Source organism: Vulpes lagopus, chromosome 15 (assembly GCF_018345385.1).
Source record: "Vulpes lagopus strain Blue_001 chromosome 15, ASM1834538v1, whole genome shotgun sequence".
NCBI lineage: Eukaryota > Metazoa > Chordata > Mammalia > Carnivora > Canidae > Vulpes > Vulpes lagopus.
The window spans coordinates 17,937,956-17,958,602 of record NC_054838.1 but is presented as its reverse complement, the minus strand read 5'-3'; the positions used below and the strand labels follow the sequence as shown (position 1 = coordinate 17,958,602).

Sequence of the window (20,647 nt, the reverse complement as noted above, 5' to 3'; positions counted from 1 at the left end):
AGAATCTAAAGTAGCCTTTTCCCAAATAAGATAAAACAGTTTCAAAACTTTATACATCAAGTAGGAAAAAAAAAAAAAAAACCAACCAGAACTAGGTATATTCCTTAGCAGTGAAAATGAATAAACTACTGATATAACATGGGTAAGTCTCAAAATCATGACATGGAACAGACAAAGACAGACACAAGAAGATACACTGTCTGATTTAATTTAAATAAAGTTCTCAACAGGCAAAACTAAGCTTTGGTGATGAAAATCATCAGTGGTCTGGGTGGGAGACTGACAGAGGGACACAAAGGAATTTTCTAGGGCGATAGAGATGTTTTGTACCGTCATTGGAGTGGTAATTATATAAGCATATGCACAAGTCAAAAGTCATCGAACTTTATACTTAAAATTTGTGCATTTTATTGTAAGCAAATTATATTTCAATAAAGTAAGATTTCTCTAAAGAAATTCATAAAGGGCACAAAAAGATTTGTCAAAGCCCTATCTTGGTGGATGACTTTAATAACTCTTTCTCTTAGAAATCAACAGAAGAAAACAAATTTAACAATATGGAAAGTCTGAATCACAAAGGTATTGCATTTGATTTTATAAATACACACTGAGAGAAATTGCTGTGGTCAAAAAACCAGAAATATACTTCTAAACATTCAATGCAAGATTTGCAAAAACTAACCATGTGTTCAATCACAAAAAACAATTCCTAGAAGTTGAAAACCTTTAAGTCACAATTGCCTAGGACAATGAAGAAAACCAGACAGAAAAACCAAAAGGCTAGAAAAACTAACACATATTCATATAAACATCAAACGCATCTCAACCACTTGGAAAATTCTAAAAGCTCTTCTAAATAATTCTTAGATTAAGGAGGACTAAAACTAAAATGATAGACTATTAAGAAATAAATAATAGTTAGAAAGAACACTGTCTAGCTAAAGAAATGGTCAAAGAAATACTCAGAGGAAAATACATAGAAAATAAGAAGACTGAACATAATAAATAAGCATTTAGCGTAGAAAGCTCAAAAATAAGCCAAAAGAAAATGGAAGGAAGGAATTCAGAAAAATAAAAAAAGAAATTAATGAAAAAGTCAACAAAATAATATTTAACCTGAGCTGGTTCTTTGAAAGCCCAACAAATTTCCTAACGACTAACAAATTTGATCACACACACACAAAAAAAATGATTGATGTTATTATAAGAGCTTAAATTGTTGAGCACTAAATGCTAGGTATTGTGCTAAGCATTTTACATATATTTTCTCATTTAATTATCATGTCAACCAAATAAGAAAGATCTTACTATTACCATCCTAAGTATATCCTCTCCCCTTCCCTGTTTTATTTTTCTTCCTTAGCACTTCTAACACCCCAGATAATACCATACATTTTACTTTTTTTATTTTGTTTAATGTTTGCACCAACATTACATTTTTATACTTTGTTCACAGTTGTATTCTCAATAACCCGGTCTAGTCCTTACACAAAGTAGATCCTCAAAAATTTTGCTAATCTTACATTATTACGACCATCTTAAAAAATATTAGTAATTAGTAGGGGGATAGAGTCACAGATACACAGGAGAATCAGAAAATTATAAGTGAATATAATATGCATACTTACGCCAATAAAACTTAAAATCTCAATGTAATGAACAAGTTTCTAGAAAAACATAAATTATCTATCAATTTTTGCTAGCCTTATTTAAAAAATAAAATGCTATGTTCATGAAGCACTTAAGTAACAGAAGTTATCTGTTATTACTAGTTTGATGAAATTTCCCCTTAAAATATTTTTGGCCCTGGTACCTTCTGATAGATTGTTTCTATTATATTTTAAATTTATACTGGATTATCCAAGTTTTCCACACCTTTTTGAATCATTTTGATAACTTTTTTGTCAAAAAAGACAAGAGCAGCACAAAAGAAAGCAAGCTACATTCAAAGCTCCTAAATAAAGTGGTGACAAATTGAGTAAAGCAGTATATTAAATCGAGTGGAGCTTAATCTAAAAGAGCAAGGATGGTTCAACATTTTCAAAACCTATTAATGCAATTATTTCATTAATAAATTTAAAAAGAAAAATATATAATCATCTCATATGTCCAGGGTTGAACAGACATTTCAGCAAAGAAGATTTTGAATGATGAATAAGCACATGAAAAGATGCTCAACATCATTGGTCATTAGGAAAATTAGCAAATTAAAAATCATTGGAGATCCTACTTCACACCCACTAGAATGACTATAATTAAAAATAAAGGTGATTATCAAGACTCAGCAAGGATACAAAGAAACTGGAACCCTCACACATTGTTCAAAGAACAGTCAAATGCTACAGCCATTTTGAAAAAACATTTGGCAGTTTCTTAAAACTCAAACACAAAGGGTCACCTGGTGGCTCAGTTGGTTAAGCGTCTGCCTTCAGCCAGGTCATGGTCCTGGGTCCTGTGATAGAGCCTCACATAGGACTCCCTGCTCAGTGAGGAATCTGTTTTTCCCTCCGCCTCTCCCTCCTCTTGCTTGTGCTCTCTCTCTCTCCTTAATAAATAAATAAAATCTAGGGGATCCCTAGGTGGCTCAGCATTTCAGCGCCTGCCTTTGGCCCAGGGCATGATCCTGGGGTCCTGGGATCGGGTCTTGCGTTGGGCTCCCGGAGTGGAGCCTGCTTCTCCCTCTCCCTGTGTCTCTACCTCTCTCTCTCTTTCTCTATGTCTATCATGAATAAATAAACAAATAAATATTTAAAATAATAATAATAATAAAATAAAAAGGAGTTAAATAAGGGATCCCTGGGTGGCTCAGCAGTTTAGTGACTGCCTTCTGCCCAGGGCGTGATCCTGGAGTCCCGGGATGGAGTCCCACATCAGGCTCCTTGCATGGAGCCTGCTTCTCCCTCTGCCTGTGTCTCTGCTTCTCTGTGTGTGTGTGTCTCTCATGAATAAATAAATAAAATCTTTAAAAAAAAAAGGAGTTAAATATAAATAATCTATGACAGGGCAACTTCACTCCTAGATAGCTACCGAAGGAAAATGTGTTTATATTAAAATTTGCACACAAATGTTCACAGCAGCATTATTCATAATAGCCCCAAACTGGAAACAATCTAAATGTCCATCAGCTAACAAATAAAATGTGGCATCTCCATACAACAGACAACTGTTCAGAAATATAAAGGGTCAGACTATAGCTACAACAGGAAGGTACTTCAAAAACATTTCACTAAAAAAAAAAAAAATTAAAAAAAACAAAAACAAAAACAAAAACATTTCACTAAGTGAAAGAAGCCCAACATAAAAGACAACAACATAGGGTATGACTCCGTTCAGATGAAATGTCCAGAAAAAGTAAATATAGATGAATGGTTGCCTGGAACTGGGATGGGAATGAGATGGAGTACAAGCAGGCATGAAGCAACTTTCTGGGGCAGAATTATTCTAAAACTGAATTGTGGTGATGGCTGCACAATTCCATGAACGTAGGAAAAATCACCGAATGGTACACTTCTTATGGCACTTAAATTGTACTTCAGTAAAGCTGTTAAAAGTCCCACTTAGAAAAATGGCAAACTGTTGCTTTACAAAATACATTTAATCAGTACTCCTTAGGATGTACCATTTGATGGTAATAAAATTGGGTAAGAAATGGAAAGAAGCAAAACACACACATGATTTCAGCATGAATTAACAAAACCAATAATTAAGTTTGGGGTATGATTAACTAAGAGATATAAACAACTATAAGAAGAGTCCAGAAAACCAACAAAAACTACAATCTTTAAAGATAAGAACTGTGAGAAAAAATGCTAAAACAATGGAACTATTTGACATAAGAAAAGAGGAAGCAGCTTGATTAGGGCCATGAAGTAAAATTATGGCAAAATCAAATTGCTCAAGTTTTTTTTCTTTTGCTTTTTATAGTTGAATACAATATTATATTAGTTTCAGTTATAGGACATAGTGATTTGACATTTATATGCATTACTAAATGATCACCACAAAAAGTCTACTAACCATACAAAGCTATTACAGTATTATTGACTATATTCCATATGCTGTACTTTACAACCCCATGACTTGTTTATTTTATAGATGGAAGATTATACCCCTTATTCCCCTTCACCTGTTTTGCCCAATCTTCCCCCACCCGCCAAAACTACCAGTTTGTATCTATGAGTCTGTTTCTGTTTTGTTTTGTTTTGTTTGTTCATTTGTTTTATTTTTTTTAGATTTCACATTTAAGTGAAGTCATATGGTATTTTCCTTTCTCTGTCTGATTTATTTAACTTAGCATAATACCCTCTAGGTCCATCTGTGTTGTTGCAAAAGGCAAGATTTCATTCTTTTTTATGGTTGAATAGTAACATACACTCATACATCCCACACCTTCTTTATCCATTTCTCTATTGATGGACACTTTATCCATTTCTCTATTGCTAAGGACGCTTCCGTATCTCGGCTAGTAAATAATGCTGCAATGAACATGGAGGTACACATATCTTTCCAAATTAGTAGTCTTCGTTTTCTTCAGATAAATACTCAGAAGTGGAATTATTGTATCATATGGTATTCCTATTTTTAACTTTTTGAGGAATCACCACACTGTTTTCCATAGCGGTTGTGCCAATTTACATTTCCACCAACAGTGCACAAGGGTTCCCTTTTCTTCTCATTCTCGCCAACACTTACTATTTCTTGTGTTTTTTATTTTAGCCATCTGACAGGTGATATCTCCTTGTGGTTTTGATTTGCATTTCCCTGATAAGTGATAGTGAGCATCTTTTCATGTGTCTGTTAGCTATCTATGTGTCTTCTGTAGAGAAATGTCTATACATGTCATCTGCCCATTTTTTTAATTGGATTTTTTTGGGGGGTATTGAGTTTTAGGAGTTCTTTCAAGCCACTCAAGTTTTAATCTACATTAGTTGTTCTACCTCTTTATATAGAGAGATCATTTTAAATCTACTAACTTACCCATATAGATAGGAGTCCCACACGTAGTCTGAAGCATGGCTTCACTCCTTCCATGCTTCTTCACTGCTAAGCCAAAATCAGTCACCTGGAAGAAGAAACGCAGTGACCTGTTTTCCTGTCCCAGAGTTTACTCATTCTGAAGGTAAGAGTTCCACCACATTGTCATTCACTGTATTTAATTCAGAGATTCTCGCGGATGGAGGGGCTTTGCTTGTATTACTACTAAGGACCTTGCTTTCACTTCCCATCCACCCCCCTCTTTGTGAAGAAGAAGCAAATCAGTGGTAGAGAGAAGCATGGTTTCTCCTACCTGAAGCAAACACCCATGATATCAATTGCTCATTCCTTCTAATTAAATTTACCAGTTGAACACAAGAAGTTATATTTTGAAAGAAGGCATTTAGCCTTTTCAGATTAAAAAAAAGTTATTTTTAAAAACCTCTTTCATCGTAAAATACATTCTGGCCTTAGTATGTTTATTACCTATTTTTTCTGACACCCAAGCTATGTTCCAGTTGAAAGAACTGTTATAAATGCAATCATTATCCTCGTCAAAACTCACAGAAACTGCCCCTTTTTATGATTATTTATAAGACACTCTCTCTGGTAAATACTATCTTTTCTTTACTTAGACCTCCCTTTGTGTTTCTAGAATTTACTAATTAAAACAATTATTACACTATTAAAAACTACAAGAAGCAAGTTAACAGGGGAAAAAAGCGACTGTAGAGCTACAAATCCACTGGAGGCCTGCTGCTGCAACTGCACTCTTTCTGCTCAGTTCCAAATCGGGGCCAGTACACATTCAGTTATTAAATATTCAGTGTGTGCCCTTGGTGTTGTCTCCCAAGTTGGAACAGCCCTGGGCTGAAAGCAGAAAAACAGGCACATTTATTGATCATACAACCAAAGATAGGCTCTTGGTCCACAGACACTGAATGCAAAGTTTCCAGTGCTTTCTGGAATAAAAAAATGTTCCTATCAATATGTGCTAGCACTATTTTTCTAAATAGAAAAATCAATTTCTCCAGGAGTTTTCACAATTATCCCACTTGGAACATTGTAATATGTGTCTTTCTCCACAGAAAATCTACATAAATAGCAAATAAACAAAAGGTTTCACGGTCAATTCAGTTCTTTAGAGAGCAATTATTCCTTCATTTACCAAATATTAAGTGAGCACATACTATGTTTTCAGGCATTTCTGCAGATACCAACAGTGAATAAAACATATGTAATTCCTGCCCTCATAGAGTTTAAAATAAAAATATTCAAGAATATTTATTTACTTTGGTAAAACAACAATGCTGTTAAGCCAACTTACATTACACAGGGATTTAGCTTCTACAACAGAGCAAGTTATTCACAGACAACATTTTATTCCTAAATTAACACATTCATATATTTTGAAAGCAGCCGCTGTTAAAGTGCTAAGTAATAAATAATGTATCCTATCATTTATTTGACATTAAGGAACACTTAATTTGAATAAAATCTTGAAGAATAAACACTTGGCACATTAATTGTGCTTAGGACATAAATATTAATACCCAGGAAAATTTTCAATGAGAAATACAGACTTTAGCGTTAATTTAGAATCAAAGGCATAGCCAAGGTGTTTTTTTTTTTTCTAAATCTGTAACACATTTACATCAAATTACCAGGCATAATTTTGAAATTAATTAGAATTCAGAGCATCTGTTTGCTTGCTATTAACTAATGATTTAGAACTATCCAAATGAATATGTACTTTAAAAAAGATTCAATAGCACCACTTAACTTGTAAAATCATTCTTGTCAGTTACAACCTCTTTTGTAAAATTTTAATTTTTTTTAGCACAAGCCACTTATTTTGCTGCTCAAAAGCTTCCAAAATGTATCTAAAAAGAGGATGTACTCTGCCACTTTGCTATCAAACTGTTTACAGGCAAATATTTACCACAATTTATGATACCTTACCTTTATGTTTAAGTTCATTTCATTGTTATCATCAGTAAAGCTGCTTTTAACCATTATGTTTTCCAGTTTTAGATCTCTATGTACTATATCTACCAAGAAAATAAACAACAGATCAAATGAATAGTGAATAATGGGAAAAATAGAGAGGACATAAAAAGAACAAATAAATATATTTAACAAATTAACATCCCACTGTTAAAAACTTCGAGGAGGGCCAAGCATAATTCTGCCCTGTTCCATTCCCTTATATTCCAATCCCTTTTCTTCTTATGTTTATTCTTAAGGAGGCATTTTCTTTGGCTCCCCTCTCTCTCCCCATCTCCCTGCTGCCCCCAGAGGCTTCTCTTCCTGACTGGTGGCCTGGTGAGTGGGGAGGAGGATCTTGCCAAAGGTCAGGCATTCCCAGGTGGAGGGAGACAAAAGTAGTTACAAACACAGTAAGGTTTCCCATATCCTTACATCTTCAAACAGAGGATTATGTCTTTACTTCCATGCACATGTTATTGCCAATCTAAACATTTAACATACTGCAACTTGACAACATATATATAAACTACACTTATTTCAATATATTTTTCTACAACATGAGCCCATACTTTCTACATCATGAGCACATACTTTCCTATTCTTTATATGTTAAAACAAAACAAAACACAAGCAAACAAAAGCCTTGAGACACAGAATCTTCAGTTGAACATGTCAGACATCAGGTAGGATTTTGATGTGCATGCAAATAATCATCAACTTCCTTTGCAGTAACTATTCAGTTCATACCCATAGCAGTCATTTTCCCTGACTTAAACTGGTACGTGTATAACTGCTGGGAAATTGCATTTGAAGAGCCCTGAACTGGAGGCCCCACCCAACCATTTACAGTTCCCTTATACAGCTCCAGGCCTGTGTTTGTGGACTGTGTGTTTCCCTCACTCCACTGACATAATACATAAATACAGCAGAGTGAGTCTCCCTTCTGCCTTCATTGTTCTTTCTCAATTTTTCTTTGCTATTCTCACCCACTTCAGAATATTTCTATGAAAGGGACGCCTGGGTAGCTCAGAGGTTGAGTGTCTACCTTCGGCTAAGGGCGTGAGCCTGGGGTCCAGGGATCAAGTCCCACATCGGGCTCCCTGAGAGGAGCCTGCTTCTCCCTCTGTTTGTGTCTCTGCATCTCTCTGTGTGTCTCTCATGATTAAATAAATAAAATCTTTTTTTTTTTTTTTTAAAAAAGAAGTTCCATGAAAAACCCTGCCAACATTATGGTTGGCATCATACTGAATTTATAGCTTAATGTGGGAGAACTGACATTAGCATAATAGGAAGCCCTTGGTCTCCTGCCCTTGCAAAAATTGCTGCCCCTGCGTGCAGGGCCCTCCTTTCTTTTTTGTCTGAGTTTGGGTTCCTCAGCTCAAATTTTATTTTCCTCTATGAATCCTTCCCTGACTTTCCAAATCAAATGAGGCACTTCTTTTAATGCTCCTTATGCTCCATATGGCTCTCCATTAGAGAAATTATCATGCCGAATTACAGTTTACTTTCTATATTCCATCTCCCACCAGCCTGAATTCCTTGAGGGGTGGGGCCTGGTCTTTTTATCTTTCTAATTCTAAGACCGACCACAAGCAGGAGGTGCTCAGGAAATATCTGTTGAGTGGACCGCTGGGTTCTAGGATAGCTCTGCTACACCTCCCTGTGTCACTTCAACTCTCTGGAAAAAACTTCTTCCTCATGTGTAAAATGAGAAGGTGTGAAGTCCACAAGTAAGACAAACTAACCTTGAAGGAAAAAAAAAAGGAGTCTTGAGGAAAAGCAGCCGTAGTTACACCAAAAAACAGAAAAGGAACTACAGTAATTTTTCAATGTGGCTTTTACAGGAGTAAAACGATTCTGTATGATACTATAATGGTAGAAACATGTCATTAAACATTTGCCAAAACCTACAGAATATCCACCACCAAGAGTGAGCTCTCATGTGAACTATGGACTTTGGGTGATAACAATGTGTCAGTGTAGGCCCACTGGTTGTGGTTGTAACACATGTATCATTCTGGTGGGGATGATGGTAACAGGCAGAGGCTGTGTGAGTATGGCACAGGGGTATATGGATATCTCTGTAATGGCTGCTCAATTTTGCTGCAAATTTAACTGCTCTAAAAATCAACTCTAAAAACAAACCAGGGATGCCTGGGTGGCTCAGTGGTTGAGCATCTGCCTTCGGCTCAGGACGTGATCCCAGAGTCCCAGGATCAGGTCCCACATTGGGCTCCCTGCGTGGGCCCTGTTTCTCCCTCTGCCTGTGTCTTTGCCTCCCTCTCTCTGTGTGTCTCTCATGAATAAATAAATAAAATCCTTTTATTTTAAAAAATAAAATAAAATTTTATTCCTTTTAAAAAATAAATAAAATAAAAACAAAAACAAAAAACAAAAAAATGCCTAGAATATATAGATTTTTTTTTTAGTTTTTATTTAAATTCCAGTCAGTTAATATACAGTGTAATATTAGTCTCAGGTGTACAATATAGTGATTCAACACTTCCATATAAGTGTTTTGAAATTCACTTTTATTATTGACTCATCTACTTTTGATTTGACAAGATGAGCTGTTCTTCAAACTGTTGAATAGAAATATTCATCCTCGTCTGTGTACAATGTAATTGTATACCTGCCTTGTTTCTAATTAAAATATATTTATTATATTTAATTAAAGTTTTAGAATAAAAAAATCTAAAAATTTTTCAATAAAATCTTCTATTTTAGTAGGGATTATTTCTGTGACTATGAATCCTGAATACAATCACCTTTCAACAAAAGTGCCTATCTGCATTCACAGAGTCAATGAGCTGGATGACCCTCTTCTTACCCTTACTGTGAAGATAGGCTATAGCTGATGCGAGACTTTGAATGATCCATCTTGTCTCATTCTCTGAAAAATGCCCTTTCCTATCCAGTATTTCTTTGAGTTCTCCATCCTCACAAAGCTCCATCACCAGGTACATTTTCTGACATTACATATTTAAAAAGAGAAAGAGAGAGCAAATTATATAGTTGAGGATTTTTAAAATATATATTGCACATATATCGTAGAAATATGATCACAATATAAACCATCAATCTACTTACTCAAATTATTATCTATCATGTACAAGATACCGTGCAGGATACTAGAGTAGCAAGGAGGCATAAAGGCATAGTTCTTAGCCTCAAGGAGCTAAGATACAATACATAGTAGTTATAAATACAATATCATGTGGTGAGTGCTAATATAAGAGGTATAACCAAAATGGCATGAGGTTAGAGAGGAAAGAAGGCTCTGTTTAAAGCATGCTCACTGAGGAGGTGATATTAAGAGCATGTCTAGATAACTGAATATGGATTTATGGGTAGAGGATGCGGGTAAGAATGGGCTTAACACATGGCATTAGCAAAGATTCCAAAGCCTGACATGGCTATTAAAAGAATAACAAATATCTCCGTGTTAACAGCATTGGGAGTTTGGTGGGGCAGAGAAGAGTGGAGTGCTGAGGGGTGAGGCTAGAAAAAACAGCTTGGTGCCAGGTTGTAAAGACCCTTGGATGTCATGCAGAGGAGTTTGGATATTTTTTCCCTATATGCAACAAGGAACATATGAAGTTTCTTTAGCTGGTGTCTGGAATAGGGGGAAAGGTGTGTGCTATGACCAATTTTGCATTTCTAAATGAACACTCTTAACAGTAACATGCAGCAAGACCCAGCAAACTTTTTCTCTAAAGGTCAGATCCAGATAGTAAATATTCCTGCCTTTATAGATCACACAGTCTCTTTTGCAACTACTCAGCTCCGCTGTTATGTTATAACAGCAGCCATAAACAACACAACAAAACTTTATCTATGTACTCTGATATTTTAGTTTCATATACTTTTCATATGTCATCAAATATTACTTTAAAATTTTTTTCAGCCATTTAAAAATGTAAAAGACTTAGCTTGTGGGCCATGAACATAAGCAGGACACCATATTGGGCTTGCACACTGTAGTATGCTGACCTCTGTTTATGGAGGGTACATATGAAGTAAAGAATGAACAAAAGAAGGAGTATAAAAAGCTACGAGAAGAAACAGTGGGACTTAGCAACTAATTAGGTCTATGTGGGGAAAAGCCATGGATGAAATGCCTCTTCCAATATTTGCTGTTTTTGTTGATGTATATTAACATTACTTTAGATTTTCCAAGAGTCAAGTCATTTCTTGAGTCAAAAACATTCACATTCGGGACACCTGGGTGGCTCAGTGGTTGGGGGTCTGCCTTTGGTTCAGGGTGTGATCCCAGGATCCGGGATCGAGTCCCACATCGGGCTCCTTGCATGTAGCCTGTTTCTCCCTCTGCCTAGGTCTCTGCTTCTCTCTCTCTGTGTGTGTGTGTGTGTGTGTGTCTCATGTATAAGTAAATAAATAAATTCTTTTAAAAAAAAGATTCATAGTCAACTAAAATACAAGCCTTTTTCATACCTATTTCATACCTTTCATAGACTACCCTCCACATCCCATTTCATCCTCTGCTGCTAAATTTTTGTAAATGTTTTTTTTAAGATTTCGGGGTCTAATTCTATTCTATAGCCACTACTAATGCAACTTCTGTGTTCAATCAAAAAGCATGAAAAGAGGAATAGAAGATTAACACCCTTTCTTCCAACAATCAAAATTCTGATTCACCAAACCTCAGGATACTTTGGAATTTCAAAAGTATCTAAAGGATTGTGCAAAGTCTAACACATAAATAAGCTTTTGAACTATGGCATATTTTTTCCACTGATAGCACTATAGGGATCATGGGTACATAAAATAGTGAATGAACTATTTGGAAAGAAAAGTGACTTTAGTAGTGCCTACAGTATAAATTGATGTCAATTTCAAATATGTAAGTTGATAAAAGTCATATCAATAAAAGTTTTTGAGAAGTATTTTTATAATTGTTAGAAATAATTGTGTAGATCAGGAGAACATTTGGACTCACAAGAAACCATAACAAACTCTGACTAGATGACAGTACTAATACCAAGGCCTACCCATCAAGTAACAATTTCCATTCATCTTTAAGATGGCTTCTGTAGAAGGTCTAGTGAGTTAGGGATAGGAGGAAGTAGATCTGACCTGTGTAAATCAAGGGCCAGCAATACATTAAAAGAAAACCCAGGGATACCTGGGTGGCTCAGCGGTTGAGTGTTTGCCTTGGGCTCAGGGCATGGTCCCCAAGTCTTGGGATCGAGCCCCGCATCAGGCTCCCTGCGAGGAGTCTGCTTCTCCCTCTGCCTATGTCTCTGCCTCTCTGTGTGTGTCTCTCATGAATGAATAAATAAATGAATCTTTAAAAAACAAACAAACCAGCAAACCAATCACAGATGATGATTTCCTTTGCCTTCAAACTATTCAAGATTTGGACTCCCACTTGAAGTGCCAGATGAAGTAACAGAGACTAGACTGACCCTCCTTCCTAAAACAATTTAAGAGACAAAACATATAAAACAACAATTTTCAGACATTAGACACCAGGCAGCAAAGGGCGATGATCCCTGAAAGAGGGGACACACATGAAGCAAGGCTCATAATCATCCTAGCTTACTGTACAGAGAAAGTTTCTAGGCCATGGGGCAGTGAGAAGGAATACTCCCAGCAGTCTTTGTGAACTGAGGAAATGGAGCTGAGAGTCCAGAAAGCACAAGACAACTTAAATTCACAGAGCAGAGTATCAAAGAGGAGAAAGCTGTATATAGAGAAAGCTCCAGAGATTTGCAGAGGCTCACCCTCCAGTCTTCAGCAGAGTACTTCTCAATTCATGCGTATGAGGGAACTACCCAAACCTGGGTAAAGAACCATGCAAGAGGAACAGAGGGAACAACCACTGGAGCTTACACATGGCCAGAAAGAGCTTGTGTTCCCATTGGTCAGAGTAGAAAATCTCATAATTCAGGACATCATCAGGTAGAGTACTTTCAAAGGGTCTTATTTCCTTAGTAAGAAAAAAAGTAGTCCTAGATCACATGCTGCTCTGGTACCATCTAACAAAGCTTAAACCAAGCTTCAGAAGTATCAAACTGTTTACAAATAACTATGTCCTACAATAAAGCTCAGGAGTAGTTACAAGAATATAAAAATATCTAGTGTCCAATCAAAAACTAATAGGCATATAAAGAAAATGGAAAATATAACTGGTAATGGAAAAAAACAACAACAGTTAATCAAAATTGAGCTAGCAATGACACACATGATAAATTAGTAGAAAAGAACATTAAAAGCTATTATAACTATATTTAAGAAGGAGGAGTAAATACTGAGCATGTTAAGTCAAAATGGAAAGATACACAAAAGAATCAAATCATATTTTCCATTGGAAAAGAGAAACAGCACACATCATGTTATAGAAAAAGACTGAATCTGAAGGCACTGCAACAAAAACTGTTAAATGAAACAAAGAGAGAAAAAATATTGATAAAAATGAATAGAGCATCAGTAAACTGTGGACAATATCAAGCAATCTAGCACGGGCACTTGGAGTCCTGACAGTGGGAGAAGGCAGAAAAAAATACTTGAACAAATAATGGCCAAATATTTCCTAAATTTGATAAAAACTATAAACTCACAGATCCAAGAGGCTTCATGAACCCCAAGCACCAGAAATATGAGGAAAACAATAGAAAGGTACATGAAACCAAATTGCTTAAAACTGACGATGAGGAACAAAACTATTCTAAGAAGAGTTGGGGATTAAAAAAAAATAACAACCCTATGACTGAACGGAGTAGACTTTTGGCCCCATTACTGTCTATTGCTCCCATAAAGGATAATTGGTCTTTCACAATTTTTAAACACTCCTAATTAATCAAGTGTAATACATAACCCAAATTGACTATTTCTGCCTTAGAGACTGGCAAAGGAAACAAAGAATAATAGCTTAAACTAAAGAGACAGATGCTTTATATCCATTTTCCCATTTAATCATTCAACAACCAAAATGAGGTCGATACTATTATTAAACCCATTTTTCAGATGAGCAAACTCAAGCATAGAGAGGTAGAGTAACATCATCATCTCATGGCTAATGAGTAGTAGAGCCAAGATTTAAAGGCACAGGCAAATCTGATGTCAGAGTCCACATGCCTGACCACATATTTTACTGCCTCCGAGCAGAGAAACACCCAAACCCATGGGCACTAAATAATCTGGAGACAGAATGGCAAATAACTCAGGCTTCACAACAACTGAAAATGAAAATTAAAGGCATTTAAAGAGGAGAATGATGATATCTAGGGAAGAAGGAAAATTAAACACATTGGTAAAACACAGATGATAAATATCTTCTACACAGTGCTAAATATATCCATGCTAACTTTATTAGAAAGCTAACCTTGCAAAATGGTGAAATATTCCAAAAGATTGTAATGGAGAAACCAAAGACCAAAGCAAAAGGAAAGCCATCTCTAAGAAAGCTCTAATCACTATCTGGTAGTATACAAATTGTTTCAATTCCAAGCATTTGTTTGTAACAAGCCACCCAGAAATATCACTATAAATACATCAATCTAATCATCAGACACCTAATTATATAATCAATAATAAAGTCCTCCAGAATGCCCTCACCAATCTCCAGTGACAGACACATGCCAAGGACAGGAGCAACTGTGCCCGACAGGGGTTACTTCAGACGGGAATAATGTTCATTTGTGACAATGACAACTTTCAAAATGCAGCACCTGATTAAGCCTTACCTTAGGCGTCTCAAACACTTGTTCCAGATGTATAATGTGTTTATGTTTCACACTTTTTAGGATGTTCACCTCCCGTTCAAGTAACTTCACAGCAGAGCTTCCAGCCTTTAATAATGAGGACACAGAGACTTCACATATGAATGTCACTACTACATCTCTCAATATAAAAGTTACAGTTAGTTTTACATTTTTTCCTACATTTTCTGGAGAATGTTCCTTTTTTCCTAACTTTTCTGGAGAAGTTCTTTTTTCAAAAGATCACATGCAACTTATTCCCATGATTAGATTAAATTATGGTCTTTCTCTCCTTTGTCCAATTATAAGTTATATATGATTTGGCCTCAAGCCACATCTGTTTCTTGGACTGTTTCTCTAAATTAACTACAACATGGTCTCTGTCTCCTGACAGAATTATTCCAATTTTGAATATGCCTCTTGGTATTTCTTTCAAACTCCTGTTAATCCTTTAATGTTAGCATAATAAAACCAAAATCTACTTGGCAGGGGCATCATTTGGAAAAGATAAAAACAAAATGTTTTTCTTTTGTTTTGTTTTGATATACCTTATATATACTTATATATAAAGTATATATATTTATATATAAAAGAAATAATAGGCAGTGAGATTCTATACCTACCCATGCAATATATCACTGCCTGATACCCTCGGCTTCAAAATTACCTGAGAAAGAGAGAGGTATCTTTCCTTCAGACCAAACTATCTCTAGCTTTATCTCCTTACATGTAACCCTTAACCATACCTGATGGCAAAAGGCAAAAGCAGGCACACCCCAGGGAGCACAAATCAGGGTGCGACTGATTTTCTATGAAGTCATCTAAAAAATTCTGGAAGGGTTTTTTGTTTTTTTTCTACCCTCAGCACCACTCCAATCATCATCTCTATTGATACCTAAATTACTATCCTTATCTGAAGAAAAGTATTGCCATCCTCCACATAAAAATATCCCTGCTAAGCAAAATACATCAATCAGAGAAAGACAATTATATGATCTCACTCATATGTGGAATTTACGAAACAAAATAGAAGATCATAGCGGAAGAGAGGGAAAAATAAAATAAGACAAAATCAGCAAGAGAGACAAACCATAAGAGACTCTTAATCATAGGAAACAAACTGAGGGTTGCTGGAGGGGAGATGGGTCAGGGGATGGGATAACTGGGTGATGGACATTAAGGGGGGCACATGATGTAATGAGGACTGGGTATTACATAAGACTGATTTATCACTGAACTCTACATCTGAAACTAATAATACATTATATGTTAATTAATTGAATTTAAATTAAAAAAAGAAATTGATCTGAATATCGTAAAAATACATATATATATCCTTGAAAAGGATAAAAAAAATTTTATCCCACCCCTCCCCATGCCCCCAGCAAGCTTGGAGAATACATAATAGTTCTTAAAGTACGGGAAAGACCTGTATCTGACCTGTATCACAGGTCAAACTTTACCTAGTTAAAATTTTATCTAGGGCCATCCCTGCTTCCGATTGTCTCTACTCTTCAAACATTACTAATCTGAGGAGTGAATAGGAAACCACCTTCCCACTATGCCCTATCGAAGTAGGATGAAAATCACATTTTAAGTTTATCCTAGAGGTCCAAGAGAAAAAGTAACCATGAGGAGTGAATTCTTACCTAGACTAGATGTGGAAAATTACCACAATTTCTCCTAATATCAGTCTCAACTCTGCTTCACCTCCTTCCCCAAATGGCTTGACCTGTATATAATGCAGTAATATATTGTCCAATTCATATAATGACTATATAAATTTATTTTACTATATTGGTGTTTGTAAGTGTTCATCATCAATATGTGTGGACAAGATTATGACTATCTATAGGTAACTGGCTGCATAACCCTTAAATAGAAGCCCACTCATTGTCCACTCCAGGAGAAACCTGGTGAGGAACAGAGTGACTACAAGTGAACAGTATAGTTCATAGTTGTTGAAAAAGTGGTTCAAACTGGAAGAGCAGGTAGGATGAACAACCACAGGAGGAAATAGGGAATCAAACGAAAGGAAAGGATGGGAGAAAAGTCGTTCAGAACCGCATACATCAGGAGACAGTACTGAGACTTACACCTAGCTAAGCCATCCCTAGCCCACAGGTCTACAACTACACATACTGAGAACCAGCCCTTAATTTCAACTCACGCTGAAAACTTTACCCTAAGGATCTATACCCTAAAAACTACAGAACACTTCTGAAAGAAATTGAGGAAGACACAAAGAGATGGAAAAATATTCCACGCTCATGGATTGGAAGAATTAATATTGTGAAAACGTCAATGTTACCCAGGACAATTTACACAGTTAATGAAATCCCTATCAAAATACCATGGACTTTCTTCAGAGTTGGAACAAATCATCTTAAGATTTCTGTGGAATCATAAAAGACCCCAAATAGCCAGAGGAATTTTAAAAAAGAAAACCATAGCTGGGGCATCACAATGCCAGATTTCAGGTTGTACTACAAAGCTGTGGTCATCAAGACACTGTGGTACTGGCACAAAAACAGACACATAGATCAATGGAACAGAATAGAGAACCCAGAAGTGGACCCTCAACTTTATGGTCAACTAATATTTGACAAAGGAGGAAAGACTATCCACTGGAAAAAAAGACGGTCTCTTCAATAAATGGTGCTGGGAAAATTGGATATCCACATGCAGAAGAATGAAACTAGACCATTCTCCTACACCATACACAAAGATAAACTCAAAATGGATGAAAGATCTAAATGTGAGACAAGATTCCATCAAAATCCTAGAGGAGAACACAGGCAACACCCTTTTTGAACCTGGCCACAGCAACTTCTTGAAGATACATCCATGAAGGCAAGAGAAACAAAAGCAAAAATGAATTATTGGGACTTCATCAAGATAAAAAGCTTCAGCACAGCAAAAGAAACAGTCAACAAAACTAGAAGACAACCTACAGAATGGGAGAAGATATTTGCAAATGACTTATCAGATAAAGGGCTAGTATCCAAGATCTATAAAGAACTTATTAAACTCAACAGCAAAGAAACAAACAATCCAATCATCAAATGGGCAAAAGACATGAACAGAAATTTCACAGAGGAAGACATAGACATGGCCAACAAGCACATGAGAAAATGCTCCGCATCACTTACCATCAAGGAAATACAAATCAAAACCACAATGAGATACCACCTCACACCAGTGATAATGGGGAAAATTAGCAAGACAGGAAACAACAAATGTTGGAGAGGATGTGGAGAAAGGGGAACCCTCTTGCACTGTTGGTGGAAATGTGAACTGGTACAGCCACTCTGGAAAACTGTGTGGAGGTTCCTCAAAGAGTTAAAAAATAGAACTGCCCTACGACCCAGCAATTGCACTGCTGGGGATTTACCCCAAAGATACAGATGCAGTGAAACGCTGGGACACCTGCATCCCAATGTTTATAGCAGCAATGTCCACAATAGCCAAACTGTGGAAGGCGCCTCGGTGTCCATCGAAAGATGAATGGATAAAGAAGATGTGGTCTATGTATACAATGGAATATTACTCAGCCATTAGAAATGACAAATACCCACCATTTGCTTCGACGTGGATGGACCTGAGGGTATTATGCTGAGTGAAATAAGTCAGTCGGAAAAGGACAAACATTATATGGTCTCATTCATTTGGGGAATACAAAAATTAGTGAAAGGGAATAAAGGGAAAGGAGAGAAAATGAGTGAAAATATCAGTGAGGGTGACAAAACATGAGAGGCTCCTAACTCTAGGAAATGAACAAGGGGTAGTGGAAGAGGAGGTGGGCGGGGGTTTGGGGGTGACTGGGTGATGGAAACAGAGGGGGACACTTGGCGGGATGAGTACTGGGTGTTATGCTATATGTTGGCAAATTGAACTCCAATAAAAAAAATTTAAAAAAAAAAGAAAACTTTACCCTGATTTGGTTATATTGGTTATGCTAGTTAATCCTTCAGTTGCTTTTCTCAGATAGCACTTGTTTTCTTGAGTTCAAGAACTGGTCCCTTCCCAGAAGGCCAGGGAAATGGCCACACTTCTCCAGGGCAATAGCCCAGGGCCTGCCCTTTGGGTCAGCTGTGTCAACTATACCACCCACCCCACCCTGCCCTGGCACTGTGTCCTCAGTGTCCTGCTGCTAATAATTCTTACCTTGTCTTTGTTCACTTTTTTAATTGCCCACTTAGTTTCTGTTTCCTTGTCTATAGCTTCAATGACCATTCCAAAGCTCCCCTGTCCCAATATTCTTCCAAAGGTATAGAATTCCTGGATAAAAAATAAGAGCTCCTTTGTCTCTTTCTGCCACTCATCAGGTGTTAAAAATGAACACATAATACTGACAGATATCTACCCAAGGGAAGAGAGTTTCTGCTCCAGGGTAAAATCAAATAGAAGATACCACATATTTGCTTTAATATTAATAAACACATCTTAATTAACCAAAAATAAATTTTGACAAATTTCATTAAATGTCCTTTGGTGGAAAACCATAAAAATCCTAATGGAGAAATATGAAAAACCTCAAAAGTATAAAAATGAATTTTTTACAAACTATTATATTATGGAAACATCTTTGTAAGAAAAAGGAGGAATGGAATATTAATGTGTGTGTGTGTGTGTGTATAAAACACATACACTAGAGAAATTATCTCCAAATTCTGAGAGCTATGCTATAAAATCAACACATATTAACCATTGAATACTGCTTTTCTGTTTATCAAGTAATACTTTATCTTCATTTTTTTTTTTAATTTTTTTTTTTAGCTTTTATTTATTTATGATAGTCACACACAGAGAGAGAGAGGCAGAGACACAGGCAGAGGGAGAAGCAGGCTCCATGCACCGGGAGCCCGACATGGGATTCGATCCCGGGTCCCCAGGATCGCGCCCTGGGCCAAAGGCAGGCGCCAAACCGCTGCGCCACCCAGGGATCCCCTTTATCTTCATTATTTCTATCAAAAATTGCTTTTGTTGTTTTATTCCTTTTGTTTTGGAAAAAGCAATATCTGACAGAAATTTTAATATAAGTCAGCACTGTGAAGAAAATAAAAACCATTCATAGTAACACTATCCGGACCAAGAATCCTTCTGCTTACTATTTAACTTCTGATGGTAACTACACTTATCATCATGAGCACAGTGAAATGAGCAGAACGTTGAATCACCGAGTTGTATGCCTGAAACTAATAAAATTGTATGTCAACTACAATTCAACTTTTTTTAAAAAGCATAGTGCCTGACATAGTAAGCACTCAATAAAAGTTAATATTATGTATAATATTATATGATATATAATATATATACATATATTGAAAAGAATGCACTGTTTTTGCGAACACCCAGCATCCTGGTTCACATGGTAAAATAACAAACAAGTAACTCATTTATATTTCCATTTCTTGTGAATTTGGTTGAGGGGGAAGTCAGTCTCCTTGATCTAAATCAGTATCAAGGCATTAAGAGTTTCTGGACATATGATGCCTGGGGAATAGAACATGACAAAACAGCTGAAGAAACGCCACTCAGTGAAGCCTCTGCTGGTGCAGCAGCCAGGTCCTTTTCTGGAGATGCTACTTTATCTCTCTGCAACCACTTTCACCTTTACCACACACCAGATAAATTAGCTGCTAGTCTTCACTTTCTGCTGCTTACATTCCTGTCTTACTCGTATAAGGAAAGATTCAATGCTCAACTAATTACTTACCTGCTTCGTGAAGGGGTTCCCTGAACGACTGCACCATGGTGATTATTCCATTATTTTGACTTCCTTCAGCACATATGCACTGGTCCTCAAGCACTATTACTCTCTTTCTTACAAACACTTTGGTTCGTGTTTTTCTCCCAAAAAAGTCTAGAAACTTCTTAAGAAGCTGTTCCTTTTGATTCCTTTAAAAAGCCTACCCTGAAACTTTGTAGGTAAAATATTCATGCTTAGCACATAGGAG

At 36.4% G+C, this 20,647-nt stretch overlaps 1 protein-coding gene across 10 annotated transcripts in view; it reads right to left on the bottom strand.

Annotated features, from left to right (window-relative positions):
- STK33 (serine/threonine kinase 33) overlaps positions 1 to 20,647 on the bottom strand; it is a 146,075-nt gene that overhangs the window by 42,294 nt on the left and 83,134 nt on the right. For 6 of the 10 annotated variants that reach the window (XM_041729652.1, XM_041729650.1, XM_041729656.1 and 3 more), the window contains 5 exons: positions 18,855 to 18,968; positions 14,673 to 14,777; positions 9,794 to 9,932; positions 6,937 to 7,025; positions 4,978 to 5,062 (listed from right to left, as the gene is read on the bottom strand). In XM_041729652.1, the coding sequence (XP_041585586.1) occupies positions 4,978 to 5,062; positions 6,937 to 7,025; positions 9,794 to 9,932; positions 14,673 to 14,777; positions 18,855 to 18,968 (532 nt within the window). Of the gene's footprint in view, positions 1 to 4,977; positions 5,063 to 6,936; positions 7,026 to 9,793; positions 9,933 to 14,672; positions 14,778 to 16,336; positions 16,400 to 18,854; positions 18,969 to 20,647 lie in introns of those variants that run through there. The other 4 variants (XM_041729651.1, XM_041729658.1, XM_041729659.1 and 1 more) reach the window with 3 other exon arrangements.